This window comes from Erinaceus europaeus, chromosome 20, assembly GCF_950295315.1.
Source record: "Erinaceus europaeus chromosome 20, mEriEur2.1, whole genome shotgun sequence".
Lineage (NCBI taxonomy): Eukaryota > Metazoa > Chordata > Mammalia > Eulipotyphla > Erinaceidae > Erinaceus > Erinaceus europaeus.
In genome coordinates this window covers 21,174,756-21,190,915 of record NC_080181.1, presented here as the reverse complement: position 1 = coordinate 21,190,915, position 16,160 = coordinate 21,174,756, and the positions used below count along the sequence as shown (strand labels likewise).

General features: G+C 43.1%; 1 protein-coding gene across 3 annotated transcripts; it reads left to right on the top strand.

Annotated features, from left to right (window-relative positions):
* The first annotated feature begins 364 nt into the window (after positions 1 to 364).
* C20H11orf52 (chromosome 20 C11orf52 homolog) lies at positions 365 to 14,442 on the top strand. Of its 3 annotated transcripts, XM_060180098.1 has the most exons (6): positions 365 to 590; positions 4,417 to 4,615; positions 9,197 to 9,292; positions 10,042 to 10,079; positions 13,070 to 13,125; positions 13,347 to 14,442. In XM_060180098.1, exons 2-6 carry the CDS (start codon positions 4,584 to 4,586, stop codon positions 13,593 to 13,595), a joined length of 471 nt encoding a protein of 156 aa, XP_060036081.1. In that variant the 5' UTR covers positions 365 to 590; positions 4,417 to 4,583; the 3' UTR covers positions 13,596 to 14,442. The 3 variants fall into 3 exon arrangements, with proteins under 3 accessions (XP_060036081.1, XP_060036079.1, XP_060036082.1); XM_060180096.1 differs by lacking the exon at positions 365 to 590 and having other exon boundaries at positions 3,239 to 4,615; XM_060180099.1 differs by lacking the exons at positions 365 to 590; positions 9,197 to 9,292 and having other exon boundaries at positions 3,244 to 4,615.
* Positions 14,443 to 16,160: the final 1,718 nt, after the last annotated feature.

The window sequence follows — 16,160 nt, the reverse complement described above, 5'->3', positions numbered from 1 at the left end:
AGACTGTCTGACCCGTTTTGGGGAAGGGGGTGAGAAAAGCAATTTTGGCTGGACAGAATTGCCTAAAGCCCTGTTTTCCCGACTAAGCATGCTCTGTGATTCTGAGGGACTGAGTGCACATACACAAGAGCTCAGAGACAAAAGCCTTTGCTACTGTCACCGCACCCCAAAGTCTCCTCACCCTCCTCATAGTGGAAGCCCATGACAGAAAGAAAACATTTGTCTCTAACCTTGAAACATACCAAGAGAGGAATCATTGCATCATTCTACCAGATGGCAGGGTGGGGAGGGGAGGGTGGGAATCTAGTGCTTTGGTCATAGCCAGGAAACTTTCTTTTAGAAGAAAGTTTTTTTTTTTTTTTAGAAGAAAATACTAGGGATCTCACCCCTCATTGATTCTCTATAAGGAAGAGAACGTGTGAGTATATAACTTGAGGAATGTTTAGAAGACTAAGGGCTAAGGGGTCCCGGCAGTGGCGCACTGGTTAAGCACACATAGTAAGAAGCACAAGGATCCTGGTTCAAGCCCCCAGCCAACAGAAACAGTGGATTCATAGTGCAAACATCAAGTCCCAACTATAACCCTGGAGGTAAGAAAGTAAATTTAAAAAAAGATCAAGGGCCCAAAATATATGGCTTTATAAAAATATTTTTATGTATTCATTATTGGAAAGAGACAGAGAGTGACTGGGAGGAGAGGAGAACATAGAGAGGGAGAGACAGAGAGATACCTGCAGCACTGCTTTGCCACTCATGAAGCTTACCTCCCTGCAGGAGGGGAGGTCATGTGAGCACTTAACCAGGTTTGCCACCATCTGGCCCAAAAAATATATGTTTTCACCAGGCTGCGTAAACAACTGACATTCTTCCAGAAAAGTGGTTGCTATCTTCCTTACAGAGTTATTTGAAAATATGGCAAAAACTACAGATCAAAAAAAAGATTAAAAAAAAACACTACAGATCAAACAAACAAAAATAAATAACATGCTTCCAAGTTTGGGATGGATCCAAGGGCCCCCTTGATAAGAATCCTCACTTGAAAACTTTGGTTTTGGGTTAAAGTATTGCTTTTTTTTTTTTTTTTTTTTTTTTGCCTCCAGGGTTATAGTTGGGGCTCGGTGCTGGCACTATGAATCCACTGCTCCTAGAGGTCATTTTTTCCACTTCGTTGCCCTTGTTGTTTAATATTGTTGTTGCTGTCATTGTTGTTGGATAGGACAGAGAGAAATTAAGAGAGGAGGAGAATACAGAGAGAGGGAGAGAAAGATAGAGACCTACAGACCTGCTTCACTGCTCCTGAAGCCACCCCCCTGCAGGTGGGGAGCCAGGAGCTCAAACCGGGATCCCTATGCAGGTCCTTGCGCTTTGCACCATGTGTGCTTAACTGGCTGCACTACCACCTGACTCCCAAGGATTGCTTTATTAAAAGTGAGTCTATACTTTCAAGATAAGACCATTGATATATACCCTTATTCACTCATTCATTCTACATGTATCAAATCCCAAGTAATATTCTCTGGGGAATACATATTTTATTGTTTTCTCTCAGGAATCTTAATATCTAGTTGAAAACAAAAGGAATAAAGAAGGGCCCTATTCAGACTTAAGTGAAAACAGCTTCACATTGCCATGTTTTGTAATTGGACTTTAAAAATTATTTATTTATTTATTTATCAATGAGAGGGGAGTTAGGGAGGGAGAGTGAAGCAGGTCTCAGGTGTCTATCTTTCTCTCCCCCTCTCTGTCTTCCCCTCCTCTCTCCATTTCTTTCTGTCCTATCCAGCAACGATGACATCAGTAACAATAATAACTACAACAATAAAACAACAAGGGCAACAAAAGGGAATAAATAAAAAAATATTTAAAATTTTTAAAAAAGAAATGGAGAGGAGTGAGGTATCCAGGATACTCTCTGAGGGTAGTGATGGGTTCTGGATATCTTTTTTTTGTTTGTTTTTTTAAATAATTTTCTTATTTTATTTTATTATTATTATTTTTTTTTAACCAGAGCACTGGTCTGGTTATGGCTTATGGTGGTATGGGGGACTGAACCTGGGATTTTGGAGCCTCAGGCATGAGAGTCTGTTTGCATAACCATTATGCTATCTACCCTCCGCCCAGGTTCCAGATACCTACAAAGGACACACAAATAACTGGGCATCTGAGTGACACACTAAATATGGTAATGAGAACACTGAAGACAACTCATTTTCTCCTAGAGTTCATTTGCTTTCTGGAAGTTTTTATTTAGGGGCTGGGTGGTTATTCACCTGCTAGAGTATACATGACTTAAGTTAAAGTGCCTAGTCCTCACTTGAGTTGGGGGGGGACAGGGGGGTAGAAATTCATAAGCAGTGGAGCAGTGCTGCAGGTGTCTCCTCCTTTCTGTCTCTCCCTTGCTTACCTCTCTCTAAAAAAAAAAAAAATAGAAGGTAGCTGGGTGACGGCACTCATGGTAGGGCATACATGTTGCAAATGCACAAGAACCCGGTTTCAAACCCCTGTCCCCATCTGGGTAGGGGAAGCAGTGCTTCAGGTCTCTCTCTTTCTCTCTCCTTCTCTATCTCTATCCAATAAAAAATAAACCAATCAATCAATAAAATATTTTTAAATAGAAAAGGGGAAAATGGCTGCCTGGAGCAGGCACTGAGCCCTAGAGATAAATCTGATGACTAGACAGATAGATAGACAGACAGACCGATAGACAGAGATACACTTGGTAGGACATTCACATTATGAAGCTAGAAGCCCTAGGTTTGCGCCCCAGTACCACAAGGGAGCATCATGGCCTGGGCGGGGCGAACTCCATGGATGGTGTAGTGGTACCGTGGTTACCGTGGTTTCCCTCTCTAGAACACAGTAGAAATAATAGAAGCCAAGTGGTGGTGCATCTGGTTAAGCACACACATTACAGTGCACAAGGACCTGGGTTCAAGCCCCTGGTCCTCACCTGCAGGGGGAAAACTTCACAAGTCGTGAAGCAGGGTTGCAGGTGTCTCTGCTTTTTTTCCTATCTCTATTCCCCCTCCCCCCTCAATGTCTCTCTATCTCTATCCAATAATATATATATTTTTAAAAGAATAAATAAGGGGGTCGGGCGGTAGCGCAGCAAGTTGAGCACGCATGGCACGAAGCGCAAGGACCAGTGTAAGGATCCCAGTTCAAGACCCCGGCTTCCCACCTGCAGGGGCATCGATTCACAAGCGGTGAAGCAGGTGTGCGGGTGTTTATCTTTCTCTCCCCCCCTCTGTCTTCCACTCCTCTCTCCATTTCTCTCTGTCCTGTCCAACAACGACGACATCAATAACAACAACAATAATAACAAGAACGATGATAAACAACAAGGGCAACAAAATGGGAAAAAATGGCCTCCAGGAGCAGTGGATTCGTAGTGTAGGCACCGAGCCCCATCAATAACCCTGGAGCCAAAAAAAAAAAAAAAAAAAAAAAGAAAAGAAAAAGAATAAATAATTGGCCCAGAAGTGGTGGAATCAGATATGTACTAGGTTTCAGCACCACAAAAAATAGAAACATGAAATTAATTTTTATTTATTTATATTGTATTTATTGAAAGAGAGAAAGAGACTGAGACCAAGACCAGATAAATGCTCTGTCATTGTAGGGGGTGCTGGGAATCAAACTCAGGGCTTTTAGTATAATGATAAGCCACCTCCCTATCCCTTAAAGTATGTATTTCCCACAAAGGAATTTGCCCAACTGTATCTCCTTGCTGCTGAGTGTGAAATGAGTCTGAACTTTGGGTCACTTCATGGAGAAGTTGAATTGAAAGATAAGCAGATCTTCTATATTGGGAATAGGGAAGTGAGTGGTTAAGATGTGCTAAGGCATTCCAATAATAGAATCATATGATTTATTTATTTTTTTTTACCAGATAGGGGACTATTTAATGAGTTCACCTACATTTACAGTCCAAGAGTAAAAGTGCTTCACCCACATTAACTCCAAATAGCAAGGGAGAATGTAAAAGAAAGCCACTCCCTTACACTCAAATGTCCAAAAGACTCTAGCACTTGCACCCACATTCAGGAAGGAATAATAAAGAATTTGAAACCAATTAACCTGAAAATGAAACTCAAACCAGACAGCTGGGAAGACATAAGGGAAGTTTCTTTACTTCCCTATAGAAGATATATTTCAATGTCAGTGTGATGTAGTGGGGTAAACATTTCCCAGGAAAACCTAGACCACTTTTTCTCTCTCAGGTTTCTTTTCATTAAAGCTCAAAGTTCAGGGCTTCATCAAAGCAGCTCCAAATCCCCAAGGTGAGACAGCTTTCACCTGGAGCCAGTGTGTGTGTGTGTGTGTGTGTGTGTGTGTGTGTGTGTGTGTGTGTGTGTGTGTGTGTGTGTGTGTTCCTCTACCCTTTAGCTAGGAGTCACCTGGGCATCATTCCAGCAGGTGGCTTCCAAAGTCCAACCTGTTAGGTTGAAATCTGACACTTGACAGACTCCAAGGGAACTGCCACTGAAAGCTAAACCAGGAACCAGGAAATACTCAAGCCTCTTTATGTAGAAAAACAGCTGGGCTCTCTCCCTCCCTCCCTCCCTCAGAGACAGAGCACCATGGGAAACCAGCTTTGCCATGGGAGAAACAGGTAAGTAGGGGGAAAAAAGTGAGGGTAACATTTGTCTTGGTGAATTTGGATGTCAGAGATTAAGAGAGACCTGCAGATAGGTCTCTGCCAACCTCCCACAGCTGCCTTCCTCTGCCTGGCATTTCTGGATGCCCACACAAAAGCAGCACCTCCTCTTGTGTTCACTCCTTTCAGAAGACCTCAGAAAACACAGCCTTGCTAGCTGGCTGGAGGATGGCCAGCAGAGGGCTGAATGGTGACTGGCATGTTTCTCTTATCCTTTTCCTCTCTTTTTCTTTTTTCCCTGGGTGATGATAATTGTAGCATGTGAGAGCTATATGCCTAGCACTTTACAATCTCATTTAATTTTCCCAATAAGTCTATAAGGTAAGTGATTTCCAAACAGCCCAGAAACTGAGGCTCAAAGGAATTACGTTGTCCATAGTCATGGCTAGTAAGCAAACAGGTCAGGATTCCAGTCCCAACCTGTCTGACTTCAGGTCCCATGAATGCCTCATAAATCACCTTTGGAGAAATGTTTATTTACAAGAATAAATGGGGTAAATGTCAGTGAAATGTTTGAATGTGTTTCACACTTGACTTGCTCTATTCAGGTAAATGCTCAAACTTTTTCTTTGTGTATAGATTACATATAATATGACTCACATTGATTGGATCATAGATTTGGTGAACAGAAGTTATGTGAAAACCTCATAATAAATTATGAATAGTGTAAAAAATTATGAAAAGTCTTTATTATTCTTTGCTAAAGTTAGTACCATCACCTGGTTTTATTCTGACAACTGCCTAGACCATTCCAAACCTGGGTTGGTCTTAAGGATGTCTTGTTTATAGATAAATCATCAGTATATTGCAAGAGAGATAACTGCTACATACATTCTCAGAATGTCAGGATTAAAAAGAGCAAATGAAGCACTTTCTCAATTCAGAGATGTCCCACAGATGTCTGCTATCTAGAAACCACAGATCCTTCTAGAGAAGGGGTTTGGAGTTTGTTTTTTTTTTTTCACTCCCATGCCAAGTCTTTGTACTCTGTTTTTTGGTAGTCAGAATACTTAGCTTTTTTTTTTTTTTGCCTCCAGGGTTATTGCTGGGGCTCAGTGCCTGCACCATGAATCCATTGCTCCTGGAGGCCATTTTCCCCCCTTTTGTTGCCTTTGTTGTAGCCTTGTTGTGGTTATTATTGTTATTGTTGATGTTGTTGGATAGGACAGAGAGAAATGGAGAAAGGAGGGGAAGACAGAGACGGGGAAAGAAAGACAGACACCTGCAGACCTGCTTCACAGTCTGCAGGTGGAGCCAGGGGCTCCAACTGGGATCCTTCTGCCGGTCCTTGCGCTTTGTGCCACGTGCGCTTAACGCGCTGCGCTACTGCCGGACCCCCATACTTAGCTTTTATTGATGCTCATTATATGCCTGGCACCTTGAAAACCATTTTACAATTACAACTTTAATATTTTTTGCAATAAACCCATGAAGTTTGTCTATTATTCTCATTAAGAAGAAAATGAAAGCCTAACAATGCAAACATGACGTTGTTAGTCTGACTTTAGAGTCCTAACTAAAAACTCTACACCAGATTTTCTAACTAATATATTTTTTTCCTCTTAAGATACTGGTAGCAGTGGATGAAAATTGTTTTCTGTTTCTTTACATGTCAATATGCTTCCTTACCTTCTATAACGGGTGTGAAGATTTTCACTTTAAATGTTCTTTTTCCCCTCAAATACAAAAATGACACATATTCTCTATAAAAAGTTTGGGAAATAAGCAAAGAGCAGAAAATAAAAAGGCGCTATGAATAAAAGATCCAAAGATGGCAGAAAATTTTGAGTATATTTCTATCCATGTAGTTCTTTTAAAATACCCGTTCGGGAGTCGGGAGGTAGCGCAGCGGGTTAAGCGCAAGTTGCACAAAGTGCAAGGATTGGCATAAGGATTCCGGTTCGAGTCCCCGGCTCCCCACCTGCAGGGGAGTCGCTTCACAGGCGGTGAAGCAGGTCTGCAAGTGTCTGTCTTTCTCTCCCCCTCTCTGTCTTCCCCTCCTCTCTCCATTTCTCTCTGTCCTATCCAACAACAACAACATCAATAATAACTAAAACAATAAAACAACAAGGACAACAAAAGGGAATAAATAAATAAATATAAATTTAAAAAATACCTGTGCATAGTTTTTTTTTATAATTTTTTTTTCCCCTCCAGGGTTATTGCTGGGCTCGGTGCCTGCACCATGAATCCACCGCTCCTGGAGGCCATTTTCCCCCCTTTTTGTTGCCCTAGTTGTTGCAGCCTCGTTGCGGTTATTATTGCCATTGTTGACGTTGCTTTGTTGTTGGATAGGACAGAGAGAAATGGAGAGAGGAGGGGAAGACAGAGGGAGAGGGGGAGAGAAAGATAGACACCTGCATACCTGCTTCACCGCCCGTGAAGCGACTCCACTGCAGGTGGGGAGCCCGGGCTGGAACCGGGATCCTTACACTGGTCCCTGCGCTTTGCGCCACGTGCGCTTAACCCACTGCGCCACCGCCCGACCCCCCTGTGCATAGTTTTTAATCCCAAAATACTTTATTATTCCCCCCCACCCCGGCCCTCGGTTACTGCTGGGGCTCAGTGCCTGCACTACAAATCCACTGCTCCTAGAGGCCACTTTTCCCCTTGTGTTACCCTTGTTTACCGTTGTTGTTATTGTTTTCATTGCTGTCATTGTTGTTGGATAGGACAGAGAGAAATGGAGAGAGGAGGGGGAGATAGAGAGGGGGAAGAGAAAGATAGACACCTGCAGACCTGCTTCACCGCCTGTGAAGTGACTCACCTGCAGTTGGGGAGCTGGGGGCTTGAATCGGGATCCTTAGTGGGTCCTTGTGCTTCACACCATGTGCACTTAATCTGCTGTGCTAGGGCTCGACCCCCCACTTCCATAATTTTTTAAATTAACTTAGTAAAGGGTAAACATTTTCTATGGCATACATGCTCTTCCAACATCTTTCTTGAATGGATATACAGTATCCTACTAATTGAATAACCAATTTTCAATATCAGAGTATTTTTCCCTGCAATTATACATTATTGAAAGAATTAGAAGTAACAATACTCTGAGCACATTTTCAACTGCCTAAATATTTGTTATATGGATTGCTATGCCTGAAGGGGATACCACTTATAATTAAGTCTTCTTATTTTGGGGGCTGGAAGGTGGCACACTTGGTTAAGTGAATGGGTTACTGTGCACAAGAATCTGGACTCGAGCCTGCTCCCCACTTACAGGAGGGATGCTTCATGAGCAGTGAAGAAAGTCTGCAGGTGTATATCTTTTTGTGTTTCTCTTTTTCTCCCTCCCCTCTCAATTTCTCTGTCCTATCAAAAGAGAAAGAGAAAGAGAAGAAAAAAAAAAAAGGAAAAAGTGGCCACCAGGAGAGATGGATTCATAGCGCCCACACCAAACTGTTGTGCCTACTACCGATATAGGAGAGTGACAATTCAAGTTCCTTTTTTTTTTTCATTTAATTTTAAACCAGGGTACTGCTTAGCTCTGGTGGTGATGTGGGGGATTGAACCTTGGACCTTGGAGCCTCAGGCAAGAGAGTTTTTTTTTTTTTGCCTCCAGGGTTATTGCTGGGGCTCAGTGCCTGCACCATGAATCCACTGCTCCTGGAGGCCATTTTTTTCCCCTTGTTGTTTTAGTCTTATTGTGGTTATTATTGTTGTTGTTGATGTTGTTTGTTGTTGGATAGGACAGAGAGAAATGGAGAAAGGAGGGAACGACAGAGAGGGGGAGAGAAAGACACCTGCAGACAGACCCGCTTAACTGCCTGTGAAGCGACTCCCCTGCAGGTGGGGAGCCGGAGTTTGAACCAGGTCCTTGCACCACGTGCGCTTAACCCGCTGTGCTACTGCCCAATGCCCTACATGAGAGTCTTTTTACATAACCATTATGTTATCTACCCCCACCCCCAATTCAATTCCTTAATTCTAAGATTACTATCATCAATAAATCTAACTAAATGCTCCTTCTGGGTTATGTCCAGATATTGAGCAATATCCAATTTAAGGACAGGTTTCACCCACTAAAACTGAATATGCTCAATTCATTAGTGAGAAAAGACAAGGAATTAGAGGCTCGGCTAAGGCTATGACTAGGCAACAGTTTGAGAAAGAGCTGAAGTGGCAGGAGAGGAAGTAGAAAGATCCAGAAGTAGTTTCTGAGGTTTCCCTTCTGAAATGCCTGCACTGTTTAGATGGAGACTAACAGTTCTCAACTCAGTAAGTTGCATGAAAACCTAAAATCACTCACTTGGAAAGTGTGCTGCTTTGCCAAATGCAAACTTCAGTTTGAGTTTGCCCCCCCCCCCCCCCCCCCCCCCGGCTTCTTCCCCCAGTCCCTCCATCCCTCTCCCTTTCTCTGCTGCTGAAAAAAAAAAGGGAAAAAAATCAAACTAAATAAATAAATAAACTAAATAAATACATACATAAATAAATAAATAAACTAAATAAATACAAACCTCTGTCAAATGTAAGTGGGAAAAATTCCATAGCAATAAAATGAACACGATTTATATGTTTTTCTCTCTCTCCTCTAATTAGCAAAAGTTTGAAATGTCCTTGGAGAGACAGAAGTCAGATAAACGGGACTGGCTCTGGGGAGAGCTGGAAATATACTAGCAAGAAAAAGCACTGGAAGTAAGTCCTAAACTATTTAACCTATTTCCTCAGTTGTGTCTCTGACCATCAAACTGTTGACAGTCACGTAGACATGCTGGCTCCACAGGGGACTCCTGGGTCTTAGAAATGAATATAAAAGATCTGTCCTGCAGTGAGAGCAGGTTAGCTGAGTCACTCACCCAATTCAGAGTTCCCTGTGCTATGAGAAAGGTTAAATAGCTCTCACTTTCTCTGTTAATTAAAAACAAGGACAGGGAAGGAGGGAGGAGGTCATCTGTTAGGAAAAGACTTTAGGGGACCCAAATTAATTAACCCTGGGTTTTGTAGCTTAGATTCTACACTCCCAGAATAAGAACCCTGGGTTAGCAGAGACACTGAAAAAGTATAGAAGAAGAAGCAAGAGGGTCTCTGAATCCAGGAATATTCCATCATTTGGCAAGTTTCTCCTACCTTCTGTTGGGATTAGCTTGCTAGACAACCCCAGAATAGCCCACAACTCAGCCATATCCTTGGCACACAATACCTGCTTGCCTCAATCTGTATTTTGGGTTTGGTTAAGTCCGCTGTACCATTCCACCATCCAGAACCATCCCTTTGGAAATTATGTGATTCCCTGGATAAATGCCTTAGGACTGGCTCAAGGTTAATCTCTATAAGATAAGAGTGAGATAAGGTCATCTCAGAATGATACAGACCTCGGAGCAAATGATGTAGTGAGAGAGAGACTAGGGCTTTTGCACATGGGTGATCTATTTTTCCTTTCACAGGAGCTGCCCATCAATCTTTCGGAGGAAAAAGAAAACAGGTAACTAACTGGGGCTGGGGGCTAGTTATAGAAGGGAACCAGGGCCTTTGATAAGGATGTACAGAAGGAAATAGAAGTGGTTTCTGAAGGGATAAAAAGAGATGGTTTAGAACAGGAGAGAGCATAATGGTCATACAGAAATACTTTTGTGCCTGAGGCTCCAAAGTCCTATGTTCAGTCCTCTCCATCACCATAAACCAGAGCTGAGCAGTACTATGGTAGAAAAGAAATCTCTCTCTCTCTCTCTCTCTCTCTCTTCATATATATATATATATTGAGAGAGACACAGATAACAAGACAGAGACAATTTCTGGTTTATGTTAGTGCTGGGGATTGAACTGGGACCGCAGAGCCTCAGGTATGAATGTCTTTTGCAAGTATGAACGTCTTTTGTATGAATGTCTTTTAAACAGACATATATTTTTAAAAACATATGAAAGATTGGTTCCGAAGTTTCAGGTTCAGTCCCCTGAAGCCAGAGCTGTGCAGTACTCTGGTGTTTCTCTGTGTCTTTCTCTCTCTGCATCTCTCTCAAAAATAAAATAAATAAAATACTTTAAAAAAGAAAAGAAAAGAAAAGGGGTAGTACTAAGTTCAAGGACCCACGCAAGGAGCTGGGTCTGAACCTCAGGCTCCCTACCTGCAGGGGGGATACTTCACAAGCAACAAAGCAGCCCTTTCTCTCTCTCTCTCTCTCTCTCTCTCTCTCTCTCTCTCGCCTCCAGGGTTATCACTGAGGCTTGGTGCATGCACTACAAATCTACTGCTCCTGGTAGCCTCCCCCCTCCCCCCCCCCCGTCCATGGGCTAGGACAGAGAGAAATTGAGAGAGGAGAGGAAGAAAGAGAGAGGGAGAGAAGAATAGACTGAAGCGGACCCAGGCCCTCCACACCCACCCTGCAGGTGGGTAGTCAAGGACTCAAACCAGGATCCTTGATGCGAGTCCTTGCACTTCAGACTATGTGTACTTAACCCCCTGCACCACTGACTGGCCCCCTCTTTCTCCCCTCTATCTTTCCCTCTTCTCTCAATTTCTCTCTGTCCTATCCAATAAAATGGGAAAAAATAGGGGCCAGGTGGTGAGCACACTGGGTTAAATGCACATAATGTGAAGACTAGAGCAAAGATTCTCCTTCCAGCCCCTAGCTCCCCACCTGCAGGGGGTCGCTTTGCAAGCAGTGAAGCAGGTCTCCCCCTCTCTGTCTTCTCCTTCTCTCACTTTCTCTCTGTCCTATCCAACAAAAACAACAGCAGCAGCAACAACAGCAACAACATAGGAAAAAAGATGGCTGCTAGGAGCAGTGGATTCGTAGTGCAGGCACAGAACCACAGTGATAACCCTGGAGGTAGAAAAAAAAAAAAAAAGGAAAAGAAAAAGAAAAAGAAAAGAAAAGAAAAGAAAAGAAAAGAAAAAGTGACTTAGTCCTTGGTGTAGCTGAGCATTTGTACATTGCACTGTAGTGTCTCCTCTAGTAGGCTGTAAGCTCCACAAGGCAGAGAAAGCAACCTACTTTAGGCTCAAGAATGTGATACAGAACCTGTAATATACTGGGCTTTCATATCAGGTGATAATAAGGATGGAACATATGAACAGATAGTGAAAAGGTCGGGTTATGAGATCTGCTGAGGTCCCTGTTTTTTCAATTAATTAGTTAATTAAGTGACTTGCTGCCAGGGCTGTTTTTTTGCTGAGGCTTTGCACCTGTACAATTCCACTTGTAGCTAGTGAATTCCTTATTTATTTATTAAAATTTTTTAATATTTATTTATTTATTTTCCCTTTTGTTGCCCTTGTTGTTTTTCATTGTTGTTGTAGTTATTGTTGTTGTTGTTGATGTCATTCGTTGCTAGATAGGACAGAGAGAAATGGAGAGAGGAGAGGAAGACAAAGAAGGGGAGAGAAAGATAGACACTTGCAGACCTGCTTCACCACTTGTGAAGCGACTCCCCTGTAGGTGGGGAGCCGGGGGCTCGAACTGGGATCCTTACACTGGCCCTTGTGTTTTGTGCCACGTGTGCTTAACCTGCTGTATTTGTTTATTTATTTTAAAGATAGAGGGAGAGAGAGACAGAGAGAGAGAAGGAGAGAAGACACACTGTTCCACTGCTCACGAAGATTCCTCTTTTCATGGTACTCCCATGTGGTGGTGTGAGGCTCTGATCTGGGTTTTTACACATGGTAAACTGTGTTCTCTACCCAGTCAGCCAGTTTTTGCCTCTCCTCACCTGTAATAGTTTTATTATTATTATTATTATTTTTAAATAATTTATTTCTTTATTGGGGAATTAATGTTTTACATTCAACAGTAAATACAATAGTTTGTACGTGTATAACATTCCCCAGATTCCCTTTTAACAATACAACCCCCACTATGTCATTCATCATCTTTCATGGACCTGTAATCTCCCCACCCACCCACCCACCCCAGAGTCTTTTACTTTGGTGTAATACTCCAATTCCATTTCAGGTTCGACTTGTGTTTTCTTTTCTAATCTTGTTTTTCAACTTTGGCCTGAGAGTGAGGTCATCCCATATTCATCCTTCTGTTTCTGACTTATTTCAATCAACATGATTTTTTCAAGGTCCATCCAAGATAGTTTTATTATTTTTAATTTTTATGTATATTTATTTATTTTCCCTTTTGTTGTCCTTGTTTTTTTATTGTTGTTGTAGTTATTATTGGTGTTATTGATGTCGTCGTTGTTAGATAGGACAGAGAGAAATGGGGAAGACAAAGAGGGTGAGAGAAAAATAGACACCTGCAAACCTGCTTCACTGTCTGTGAAAGGACTCCCCTGCAGGTGGGGAACTGGGGGCCTGAACCAGGATCCTTAGGTCGTTCTTACGCTTTGCGCCATGTGCGCTTAACCCACTGCACTACCACCCGACTCCCACATGTAATAGTTTTAACAAGAACTTGAAGAGCACAGTCGGTCTCAGTAGAGATAGGAAAGAGAGAATGGAAATAAAATATAATCTCTTCCTCTCAGGAAATCAAGCAAGAGGGACAGCAAAGAAGCAGCAGGAGCAGCAGAATGGTACAAAGGTAATTAAAGTGACTGTCCCTTTCCATGGGGTGGTAGAGAGTTAGGATCCTAGCACCCCATCAGACACATATCAGATATCTGTAGAACTTGCAGGTTCTGCTCATTCTCCTCTGGTTCACAAAGGAGCAAAGCAATGGATGGAAGTTTAAATACTGTTGCATTGAAGGTAAGGGTCAAAACCAAGCCACAACTGTCCCTGAACACTGTCCTTTCCTTGCAGGCCCATGACAATACAGAACACACCTACGAACGAGTGCTAAAGCAGCCTGTGTCTCAAAAGAGGAGTCAAAGCTGCAGGTCTGAGGAGAGTGACTTACATTATGCAGACATTCAAGTGTACAGCCAGAGCCAACTTCACTCTGCCTGGAGGGCAAAACCCCTGAAGTTAGAAAACACTACAGAGTATGCCACTCTTCGCTTCCCCCTGGCCACACCCCACCAGAACAGCAAGAAGGGGACTCTAGTGTGAGCCTTGGGGAAGAAGGACCTGTTTCCACCTTGTCACCCCCTACTTGTGTGGGAGAACTGTTTTATATTAAGTTATTGTCAAGTGTGCTAACTGCCACCTTTATGTGGAAAGACTTCACTTTGCAACTCAAGCTAATTGTAATATAATTACAATATAATTTTATTAGGAGAGATCTACATGACACCAATACTAGCAAACAGTTCAATCAACAGTAAAGGGACAAGAAGTGATGGACAAACCACCCCATGCTAGCTCAGAAAAAGGGAACATGGGGGGAGTCGGGCTGTAGCGCAGCGGGTTAAGTGCAGGTGGTGCAAAGCACAAGGACCGGCATAAGGATCCCGGTTCAAACCCCGACTCCCCACCTGCAGGGGAGTCGCTTCACAGGTGGTGGTGAATCTTTCTCTCCTCCTCTCTGTCTTCCCCTCCTCTCTCCATTTCTCTCTGTCCTATCCAACAACAACAACAATAATAACTACAACAATAAGACAACAAGGGCAACAAAAGGGAATAAATAAATAAAATAAATATTTAAAAAAAAAAAGGGAACATGGATATGAAACCTGCAGTGGCTGAGGGTCCCCCTCTCCAAAGGTCCCCTTCACAAAAAGGGTGCCAGAGGTCCTCAGAAACTCACTGAAGAAGGCATCTGGGACACAGATGTGCTCAAAAAGACATCTCAGATTTGGCCTCATTGAAGGCCCCATTTTATACCAACTACCAGCAATGTGTTATCAGGACTGTTTGTGGACGGGCTGCCCTCACTGTCAGGTGTTCATGTGTTCTTGCTTGTTTAACAGCTCTGTGCTTTTGATTGACAGAAATCATGCTGTCTCTCTCACTGTCATCTTTGCATCACGGGTTCAAATCTATGGGAGTGGCTCCACCTTCTAGAGTGCTGCTCTATCTAACTTTCAAAAACTAGATTTATTACAATGTGAAGGCACATCACTTTTAATCGGTTAGAATTACTATAACATCTCCACAAGAGCCTAATGCTTTGGAGAATTGGGTGGCAACCCGGGAATGATGGCCATGTTTTGAGCCTAAAGAACTCAGGAGCCCCTGTAAATCAGGTGTGTCTCCTTATTTGTCCCTGTTAGTTTGGAGTTATATTTGGGTTAGGTAGTGGTGGGTGGCATTCCACAAAGTGAGGGGGGTGCAGGGAGAGGGATTTTCGGCCCTGATCTTAGCGTCTATTCTCAGAAGAGATGCAGCAGCCAAGGAGGTGGTGCAGTGGATTAAGTGTTGTTCCCTCAAGCATGAGTTTTTGAGTTTGATTCCTGGCATCATAAATGCCAGAATGATGTTCTGGTTCTCTCTCTCCTCTTCCTCTTCTCTCTCACAAATAAATCTTTAAAACAAAAGGGTGGAAAGGTACAAAAAGAACAAGTTATTAACCCCTTAAGACATCTGAGTAGGTCTTGTTGGATTTAATTTTATGATCTTTTACACACCTTAATCCACAAAGTTAAGGCTGAGGGGATAGCATAATGGTTATGCAAAAAGATTTTCATGCCTGAGGTCTCAGGTTCAATCCCCTATAGTACCATAAGTCAGAGTTGAGTAGTGCTCTGGTATAACAAAAAACAGTAACTAGAAGTGCTCTGAAAATCACTCAGAGTTTTGTTCACAGTACTGATTTAGGATGGCTTGGGCAATTTCTTCAGTGGCTAGAACAAAGGTCTGACTCAAGACCAACTCAGACGCTGGAGGGCAGGACCATACAGAGACTCTGGAACCAACAGCAGTGAGAGACCCTGGAAGTTTCCCAGCTGGAAGGTTGACTCTCACTGGTGTGGAGGCGCTGGGATCAATAAATCTCATGGGGGTGGTGGTGAGAGGGAAGGGGCGGTGTCGAGCCAGGCTAACGCATATGCACAAGGACTTGGTTTTCAAGGAGAGCTTCAAGAAAGGTGAAGCGAATACTGTAGGTCTCTCTCTCAATTTCTCTGTCCTATTAAATAAAGGAAAAAATGGCCGCCAGGAGGGGTGGATTCGTCGTGCAGGTACCGAGCCCCAGTGATAACCCTCGTGGGATAAAAAATAAAATAAAATAAAATAAAATAAAATAAAATAAAATAAAATAAAATAAAATAAAATAAATCGCATAAGGGTTTAGGAATGGGGGGGGTGTTTCAGGCTAAATTCACACAGCAGACTGGCCTTTGCACCCGAGTCTGCATGCAGGCTTCATTTGGGAGACCGATGATAACCAGCCTCCAATCAATACATAAAGTTGAGCTCTCTGGGCGGGCTAATACCTGCAAAGGGGTGTGGCCTGGGTCATAGGAAGAGGGTCAAGCTATCTGGGAGTGAATCTGGCTGCAAAGGAGCGGTGTCCATCCCGCAGGGGGCATGTCTGACAGCCAGGGGCGGTGCCCAGCCGGAAATGGAGCGTGTCTGACAGCCAGGGGCGGTGCCCAGTCGGCAGGGGGCGGGATCCGAACCTGGACAGCCTCAGTCCAGCTGGTAGCGTCACCATGGCAGCAGGAAAGCAGCTGCATCGCGGTAGTTAGGAGGCCATGCTGAGAGAGGTTGGGGACAAAGATGTTGAACCAGAAA